The sequence below is a fragment of the Sinocyclocheilus rhinocerous genome, unplaced genomic scaffold, assembly GCF_001515625.1.
Source record: "Sinocyclocheilus rhinocerous isolate Xijiao unplaced genomic scaffold, SAMN03320098_v1.1 scaffold1539, whole genome shotgun sequence".
Lineage (NCBI taxonomy): Eukaryota > Metazoa > Chordata > Actinopteri > Cypriniformes > Cyprinidae > Sinocyclocheilus > Sinocyclocheilus rhinocerous.
The window spans coordinates 1-9,741 of record NW_015662173.1 but is presented as its reverse complement, the minus strand read 5'-3'; the positions used below and the strand labels follow the sequence as shown (position 1 = coordinate 9,741).

Sequence of the window (9,741 nt, the reverse complement as noted above, 5' to 3'; positions counted from 1 at the left end):
TGTGTGTGTGTGTGTCTGTCTGTGCGCGTGTGTGTGTGTGTGTGTGTGTGTGTGTGTCTGTCTGTGCGTATGTGTGTGTGTTGTAGGTGGTGAAGCTGCTGAACACCAAGCGTTCTCAGGCCGTGGGGATCCTGATGTCCAGTTTACATCTCGACATGAAGGACATTCAGCACGGTCAGAACCGTCTGTCTTTTTCTCCTCTAATGCACAGCTTTCTGTTATTCTGCCTCTTCATATTGTTGTAAGATTGAACATGAAGCCCTTCTGCACTGACTCTGATCCAGATGTGTGCTTGTAAATCTGATTCACTGCATTCTTACCATGTATTTACTCTGTAGTCAGAGTTAAATGTTTGTTGGTGTTTGACGGTGGTTTGCGGCTCTGGTGGACCCTGAACGTGAACCTCCTCTGAACAAACTCAGGCATTCAGATCACTGCTGCACTTGTTTTTATAAATATCTTCCTTCAAAGATGATTTGAGGAATCAATCGTGCTGCAGGGCACCCACTTAAAATAAACTATTTTTAATGACGTGAGGCCAGATTTACAGGTTGTTTTAGATATTTTAAGATTTTAGAACATTTATAAAACTTTATTATAAAGCGGGTAGTTCCGGTGCTTGATTCTGATTGGTTGAGCCGCGTTCGAAGCTGTTGTAAATTACTCTACAAACATACACCTTTGTTTACTTCTGTGTGTTGCTCGGCAACCACTTTGTTGGAACCACAACTGATTCTGAGGAACTACATTGTTTGGTGGAAGAATACTGTTTTTATTAATATCATTACACTTTATTTGCTGTTTTATTCTGTGAAACCTTACTACGTATATGGAATATACGATTCGCCTCGTACCTAACAATGCCGCTTAGCTGTTATAAATTCACTGTAAACCACGGCTTCACGGGGCTTATTGCTTTATTATAACTCGCAATTGTACGTTTATATCCTACTGCAATTCTGAGAAAAGTAGTCAGAATTGTGAGAAAGAACTTCAGAACTTCGAGATACAAACTCGCAATTGCGAGAACAAATCAGAATCGCAATTCCCGCAATTGCAGGTTTATATCACGCAATTCTGACTTTATAACTCGCAGTTCTAAAAAAAAAAGATCAGAATTGCGAAAAAAGAGAATTGTGAGATAAAAAGTTGCAATTACTTTTTATTTTATTTTTTATTTTTTTTATTCAGTGGCGGAAACAAGCTTCCATAGTCTTGTATTCCCTGATGAAGACAGTTGTGTTAGTTTGTAATATTTAATATTTAATGTCAATGTCTTTTTTTTGTTTTACTCATCATCAGTTTTGCATTCAGTACATATAATGTGCTCTCTCACATCATTCGCTCAGTGAAGGTCACTGTACTAATGGATCGATAGTTTGACCTCCTGCGATTGTCACACTTTTAACAGAGTCCTCACAGTTGCAATTCTAAATTTGCTCAATTGTAAGTTATAAAGTTCAGTTCTGAGGAAAAAAGACTTACAGTTTTCTTACAATTATCAGTTTATATCTTGCAATTCTGAGAAATAAAAAAGTCAGAATTGTGAGATGTAAATTTGCAATTCCAAGAAAAAATGTCAGAATTGTGAGATAACATTTCCAAATTACCTTTTTTTTTTTTATTCAGTGGCGGAAACAAGCTTCCATAGTCTTGTATTCCCTGATGAAGACAGTTGTGTTAGTTTGTAATATTTAATATTTAATGTCAATGTCTTTTTTTTGTTTTACTCATCATCAGTTTTGCATTCAGTACATATAATGTGCTCTCTCACATCATTCACTCAGTGAAGGTCACTGTACTAATGGATCGATAGTTTGACCTCCTGCGATTGTCACACTTTTAACAGAGTCCTAACAGTCACTTCAGTGGTTGTAATTGCGTTAATTACAATTGAGCTAATGCTGGTGATTCATCATCGCCACTGATCTGAACGCAGAGTTAATGGATGTGCATGTATTAGTGTTATTATCATGGTCTTCATGATCCACACACCTGTAGTTGCCTGGCAACACAAGTCAGTTAAACTAGAATAACTCATTTAAACAGGTGAGATCATCTCACAGCTGAATCTGATCATCAGAAGTGATCAGCGCTGAAATAACAGCAATCAAATTAAAAAGGCACATAATATCTTGGATGTACCTGGCATCTACACTATCACTCAGAAGTTTGGGGACAGCAAGGTTTTTTGTATGGTTTCGAAAGACGTCTTGCTCAAAAAATGAACTAAGCCAGCGAACATCATTCATATTATTTTGGTTTAGGTACCCAGTATTTTTTAAAAATTACAAATGCAATGAACACACAGGTATTGGTACTCGGTATCAGCAAGTACAAAAAATAAAAATAAAAGTAGAGATCGACCGATATATATCAATTGACCGATATTTAAGCATTTTACCATAATCGGTTATCGGTTTTGTAATATCGGATTCACCGATAAACGCCGCCATCTTGTGGGTGTTTTGAGAATTGTGCGCAGAATCGCCATTGCAGTTGGTTTAGGTACCCAGTATTTTAAAAAAAATTACAAATGCAATGAACACACAGGTATTGGTACTCGGTATCAGCAAGTACAAAAAATAAAAATAAAAGTAGAGATCGACCGATATATATCAATTGACCGATATTTAAGCATTTTACCATAATCGGTTATCGGTTTTGTAATATCGGATTCACCGATAAACGCCGCCATCTTGTGGGTGTTTTGAGAATTGTGCTCAGAATCGCCATTGCAGCACGGCGTCTGAGGGGAGACGAGACAACAACAACAGCGTGCATAGGTAAAGCATACGTACTTGCTTTGCTGTAATTAGTAAACTTCATAACAGCCATTAATGCACATATTAGATGTGTTACATAAATGCCTGAAATGTAGCTAGTTTATGCAGCTTGTCTCTAAGAAATAGAGACAAACTCACTGAGTCAAGTAAGATAATCCGTTAAGTCCTGTCCCAATAAAGACGTAACTTTGCCTGAATTAAATAATATACAGCCATGAATGAGCACATGTTGGAAATAAAAGCGCTGAATTTAATTCTCTCTCTGTTGTCTGTGTTCACTCAATGGGTTGATGCGGTTGATGCTCAGGAAATGCTCCAGCACGGCCACCGCATGTAACTTTAAAAAATATTCTCTTGTTTAAAACACCCTAAATTATATTAAAGGGGTCATATGATGCGATTTCATTTTTTCCTTTCTCTTTGGAGTGTTACAAGCTCTTGGTGCATAAAGAAGATCTGTAAAGTTGTAAAATGGCAACAGTTTAAAAGTAGCCCCAACAAGAGCTACCTGAGTCAGCTTTGACTGATCACAGGTCGAGAATTAGGAGAGATGACTGACAAAACCATGCTGGAGTATTTGCTGCTCAACAGATCCTGAGCTCACTGACAAATATCTGATCTTGTAAGATGTGCTCCTTTTACACAGAGTGCGTGTGATCGCAAAATCGAAAGTGAAAGTAAACTGCGCAAACGCTCATTCAAAAGAGATTTAAATACTCCGCATACTGAGAACGGCTCCCTGATGTGCCAAAATTATACACAATATTAGAATGTTTAAAGGAGGGGACATGAAAATCGCGGGAGCGAAACATGTTGCGGGAGCACACGGCAATGGTCAGAGATTCAGCGGGAGCGGGATTAAGAAAACAGCCGAATCCCGGACATTTTGGGCGATTAAGAAATCCCGGCCGGACGCATTTTTTTAGGTCCAAAAAAATGCAGTACCTAAAATGCAGTCTTGGTGACTTATTTTAAAAGCAATAAAAATCTAAATTATTACTGGCAGTGTATGAAAATACAGATATGTTGACGTGAGTCATGTTTTAGAGTTTGCAGTGGTGTAAAGAGTGATATTTTGATATTCAAGGCTCAGCAGTGCTATTAGGGATCCGCATATGAATCCGTAGGGATTCGGTACGGTGCGATGGGTAAACCTCTGTGTGTGGTGACCTGCGCGAGGCCAGCGGCAGCCAAGGATCCCGTCACGGGATGTGAGTGTGTCACGCTTCATTCATTTGCCAGCGTTTGATGCTATTTGTTGTGTTGTTTGGCTGACGCTCAGATAGAGGCTGGATTGGGTGGATCTGTGCTCAGACAGATGGCTGAGCACTGGTCACGTGTGCTAATGTTGTCCTTTTCTGTGTTTATTGTGTGTGTCTGGCGTTTTCTCTCGGTCCACGCCAGTCGATGCTGATGAGATTAAAAGGCTGGGAAAGAGGTTTAAGAAACTCGACCTAGATAACTCCGGATCCCTCAGCGTGGAGGAGTTCATGTCCTTGCCCGAGTTACAGCAGAATCCACTGGTGCAGAGAGTCATCGAGATATTCGACACGGACGGCAACGGAGAGGTGGACTTCAAAGGTGAGGAAACCACACGCATTGTTTATTTGAAAGCGGAAATCTTTCGTTAAATGTATCTCATGATAACAAGAGCGAGTCACATTTCACCGCAGAATCACCCTGTTTTAGGACCATGATTTTATTTTATTTTTTTATTTGCATTGTAACAATTTTTATGATGAGTAAGCACCTTTGATCTATTTCTAATAGACTGCATTCTTAAAGGTGGTTTTCATTAGTACAGTAAAATGACTTAAATTTCTATTTAATCTAAACCAGTATAAAGGCAGTACAACAAATAATACCATGACATATTAAATTAAGCTATTATGTATTTTACATTTTTGTAAAGGGAATTCGTTTTTTTTAATTTTTATTAAAGTAAGAATAATTGGGAATCTGGGGGCTATTATATTTATTTTATAATGTCATGAAATGTCATGCTATGATGCTAAATTTGAATGTTTCTTAAAATAGGCTGTTTTTATTCTTGTAATACATCATTTTTGATTGTTAGGTGAAATGGGGCCTACACGTGTTGATGAGTTTAGTGAAATTCATGTGTGATGCCATGTAATGATTTGAATGCATTGCATATTGAATTGAAGAATTTGTGTTTACTGAATGTTTTCTCTGAGCGCGCTGCATGCAAACACACATCATGTGTGCATGAACTCAAACTCAAACTTGCAGCTGTGAAATACTTCAACAAATGAGCTTAAAGTAGCTCAGACCTGTTGCATCACATACTGAAAAGAAGCCTTTTGTGTTGTTTTACCGAGAACATTCACATTCTCATGCTAATTCTGAAACCGTCCGACCGTTTGCAATTGAGAAGCTTAAAGACTGAAATATTGCGGGTGTCTTCACCCTTCAGCTTGTTCCTCCCATATTTTCCTCTTTTTTTTTAATCTGCTATCTCTCTCTATCTATATTCGATCTGCTAATATCCGTTCTGTGCACTCAATCTGAGCGCTCTCTTCTCTCTATCATTGCTAGACACACGTTTTTCAAATATTGCTTAGTGAACCTTTAATTATGCACCTTGTAATGCATTGCACAATCTCATGAATAATTGTAACCGCAGTTAATACATGATAACACTTACCAATTCATTATTACACTATGCATTTTAAATTTGGTTATAATTATTTATGACAAGATATAATGTATTACAACACACATTATGAACAATTATAATGCATTATAGCCTTTAATAACCCTGCATTATACATAAGGGCTTTAAGTAGTGTTAATGAACATCATATTTCAGCTAGTTGTCATTTTTTCATTTTAATTTAGGTTAACTTTTAACTAGAACTAAAACTGAAAAAAAAATAAAATAAAGACAACAACATTAATTTCCAGCAATATTGTCGACTTGATTGCACAGATACTAAATCAATGATGAACTGCCTTTAACTGAAAATTTTGTGTTTACTATTATCCTTTTGCATTATCGACACACTATTTTCCTGTTTAACACTCTGTATTGTGTCAAAGCGCTATATAAATAAAGGTGACTTGGCATTGCTAAACTGTAAGGAAAATGCACGTGTGTTTGTTGAGTTACTGGGTTAATGATGGGTTGTTTTGTGTGTGTAGAGTTCATAGAGGGCGTCTCTCAGTTCAGTGTGAAGGGCGATAAGGAGCAGAAACTGCGCTGTGAGTACAACACACTTCACCTCTGCTCTCACATCACACAGCATTCGACTCTTAGTCATCGTTCGCCGTTTTCCTGGATCCAGTCGCTTTTAGGATCTATGACATGGACAAGGACGGCTACATTTCCAACGGAGAGCTGTTCCAGGTGCTGAAGATGATGGTGGGCAACAATCTGAAGGACACTCAGCTGCAGCAGATAGTGGACAAGACCATCATCAACGCAGACAAGGACGGCGATGGGAGAATATCCTTCGAGGAGTTCTGTGCTGTAAGACCCTTTAAACTAAACACCAGATATTTATCTATGTTGAACAGCTTTTTTTTTTATAACTTTATTATTTTTAGAGGACATTAAATTATAGATGCACCATCTCATCGCGTCATGAGAGATATATTTGCACACTAGTTTGTAAAAGTTTGGGATTACATTAGACACATTTAAATGATCAAAGTGCAAGTAAAGGCATTCATAATGTTACAAAAGATTTCCATTTCAAATAAATGCTGTTCTTTTGAACTTTCTATTTCTCAAAGAATCCTGAAAGATAAAATGTATCAGTGTCCACAAACATATTAGGCAGCACAGCTGTTTTCAACTTTGATAATGATAATAAATGTATCAAATCAGAACATTATACTGATTTCTGAAGATCATGTGACTCTGAAGACTGGAGTAATGATGCTGAAAATACAGCTTTGATCTCAGGAATAAATTACATTTTGCAGTATATTCACATAAAACAGTTATTTTAAATTGTAATTATATTTCACAATATTACTGTTTTACTGCCTTGGTGAGCAGAAGAGACTTCTTTCAAAAACATAAATATTTATTATATTTAAATATTTAGGGAAATTCAGTCTATTATTATTTTGACTGGAAATTAAATTATAGGTGCGGTGCATATTTTAATGTTTAAACTCATGTCAGTTCACATCAGATGAAGACTCTGGTCACACGAGCAGCCTGATAAAAGCTGTTTTCCGTTTCGGTTTCTTGTTTCCGTCGTCAGGTCGTCGGAGGCCTGGATATACACAAGAAGATGGTGGTGGATGTGTGAGCGAGTCCATCTCCAGCAGATCCGCTTTCCTCTCCATCTCTGACGACCTGCTCAAGATATCCAGCAAATGCTCTCTGTGTGTATCAATGGAAGTATTTAAGCCACTTTTTGTCAAGCCAGCGTGTAAGTGTTACCGAACTGACTCCAGTCTGCTCGATAACCTGGTGTAGCACTTTATGGGCTTATGGACACTGAAAGAGCATCTCGGTTCAAGAGGAAAGAGTATTGGCTTGTCCATATTTATTTAGGTCTTTTTTTTTAAATATTTATTTGGTTTCGTCTTTTTTAAGATATGATATAATAGTATACGTAGGTATGACGTGCCAAGCAGAACTTGCAGAACAAAGCGCTCGCCACCATCCTGTGCAGAAGCTTGTTCGACCGCATGACGTAAAGAAGCAACGTTGGCTTCCTTCTGTTACACTTTGTGATATTACACTATTTATATCATTCTAGCATTTAACCATGTTTAATAAGTGTTTTGTATCAACCGTGATATAATGTTTATATTGTTATACAGTCCAGTAGATAATTACCAAGACACAAATGATTTGGTTTGCTTCACTAACACCAATATCTCCGTCTAAATGACCATCGCAGATGGAGCGGCACACGGCGATCACAACATCTATTTGGACGCTAGTGTCACGCTTACAATCAACGTCTGAATGCATGCATGACATCAATACGCAAAGCATCTAAACGCTTGTAAAATGGAGAGCATAATCGTTCCAACAAGACTAGAGCTTCAAATCAAAAACTCTGAATGTTTGCATGCATGACAGGAGCTGCAGCGTAACCAAATTCATCTCTGATCTCTGCATATGGATATTATACGTCAGTAATAATGCCAGCTCTGAGGCTTCTGCTGGGCTTGCTTTGACTAGTTCCTCCTTGCATGATTACGTTCAACTATTCCAATGGTTTACTGTGAACTCTATATCCCATATCAAAAGAACCATGACATGCATTGCATAAGTTGCCAAATCAGATTCAAACAGACGTATATTGTTTTCAGATTCGGCTCGCATCATTTGTCCATTTGTTTTCGTAAATGCAGATTTAACAAGTTACTCGCGCTTCAAGAAAATGGGTTTGGCTGCAGCTTTTGGTGAATGAAAGCGTGTCTCATACGAAGACACATGAAGCTCGTCAGTTATGGGATGTCTATTCTGCATGCTGCATCAAATCAACTATTATGGGATATATGGACTGCTTGATACAATAAACATGTCAAACTTGACTTATTGGATCCACACGCGTCTGATTTCAATTCATGAAGTGTTTATTATGTGAAGCTCCACTGCTCAGTCACTGTATCGTCACGCTAATACGGCACTAATAATGTAAACGGTTATTTCCGCATCAGTCCGTGAGCTGTGTGTTAAAACCTCTCGGCTGCGCGGCTCGCCACCGCCCGGATGTTGCCATACACCTTTGATGGAGGACTTCCTGTGAAAGTTACATGAAGCAGAAATATTTCCTCTTATTTTGGCTAGTTCTTCATTCAGATGCATACATTAGAAATGTAATTTTCACTAACCGAGAATCAGGTTGCATATCGCTGTTCGTGCCATTTTGATGTTCTGGAAAGATCCCAAAATATGAACCTTCCTGTATAGAGAAAAACAAATATAAATGAAAATCAACTGTGCATTCAGTCACATAAAGTCGTGGTCACTATATATCAAAAAACTTAACTTATGGCTTGGTAGCTCTGCGTTTCTGTTGCACTTATTTTTAATATTAAAAAAAAATTTGAAATGTAATGACACCTGTACATTTTTGGCTAAATAAAAAGTGCATTAAAATATTGCAATATATTTCAAACCTTTAAATAAACAAATACATTGTGAATATTCATCATATCACCAGCCCCAATTAAACACGGAGACATTTTACATTTCTAGTGGGAATTCATCAATGAAAGATTGGAAGGTTTTCCACGCGAGCGGTCCTGTATGTCGAGTGCACTCACGTGTCTGCGAGCACAATCCTGGTTTTGGTCACGTTCTCAATGGTGAACTTGGTTTTTCCTCCTTTCCCTGCTATCCTGCCGATGGCTCTGGATAAGTGATCTCCTTTCAGAGGTTTAACTGCAAACACACGCACAGAAACATCAGCGCCTGGACAAAACTCACTCTTGTGAAGTGGCTGAGGTTAAAGACTCACCGTCTGTGACTTCAAACGTTTCCAGAAACAGCTCGTCTAATCTGATCAGAGCCAGAGCATCCTGTGCAGTGACACACATTATGACATTACTGCACCATCTCTGAATAATGAGACCATATAAGAATAATAGTAAACTACTGAAAGAAAGGGCTGGGTAATATAACAAAATAAAATACATATATATATATATAATTATTTTTTCAGTTTTCTGATGACAGTCAATGTATCTTTACATTTATGCACACTAATTTGTAAAGGTTTGGGATTATTGGGGGTACTTTTATTCATCAAAGACTCATTTAAATGATCAAAAGTGACATTATAGACATTATTCTACTTCAAATAAATGCTGTTCTTTTGAACATTCTGTCCATCAAAGAATCCTGAAAAATAAAATGCATCACCGTTTCCACAAGAATATTGGGCAGTTTTCAACATTGATAATAATCAGAAATAGGGATGCACGATATTGGATTTTTGCCGATATGCCGATATTT

The 9,741-nt window shown here is 37.6% G+C and overlaps 2 protein-coding genes across 3 annotated transcripts in view; one reads left to right on the top strand and one right to left on the bottom strand.

Annotated features, from left to right (window-relative positions):
• LOC107727894 (calcineurin subunit B type 1) overlaps positions 1–7,313 on the top strand; it is a 17,565-nt gene extending 10,252 nt beyond the window's left edge. The window contains exons 1-5 of one of the 2 annotated variants that reach the window (XM_016537931.1): positions 3,925–3,997; positions 4,191–4,367; positions 5,952–6,011; positions 6,095–6,279; positions 7,025–7,313. In XM_016537931.1, the coding sequence (XP_016393417.1) occupies positions 3,931–3,997; positions 4,191–4,367; positions 5,952–6,011; positions 6,095–6,279; positions 7,025–7,072 (537 nt within the window). In that variant the 5' untranslated portion in view covers positions 3,925–3,930 and the 3' untranslated portion in view covers positions 7,073–7,313. Of the gene's footprint in view, positions 1–3,924; positions 3,998–4,190; positions 4,368–5,951; positions 6,012–6,094; positions 6,280–7,024 lie in introns of those variants that run through there. The other variant, XM_016537932.1, reaches the window with a different exon arrangement.
• Positions 7,314–8,339: 1,026 nt separating this feature from the next.
• LOC107727895 (RNA-binding protein PNO1) lies at positions 8,340–9,360 on the bottom strand. Its single transcript, XM_016537933.1, has 4 exons — positions 9,245–9,360; positions 9,051–9,168; positions 8,616–8,686; positions 8,340–8,524 (listed from the first exon to the last, which is right to left on the bottom strand). The coding sequence occupies exons 1-4, from the start codon at positions 9,321–9,323 to the stop codon at positions 8,457–8,459; spliced, it is 336 nt and encodes a 111-aa protein (XP_016393419.1). The 5' UTR covers positions 9,324–9,360; the 3' UTR covers positions 8,340–8,456.
• Positions 9,361–9,741: the final 381 nt, after the last annotated feature.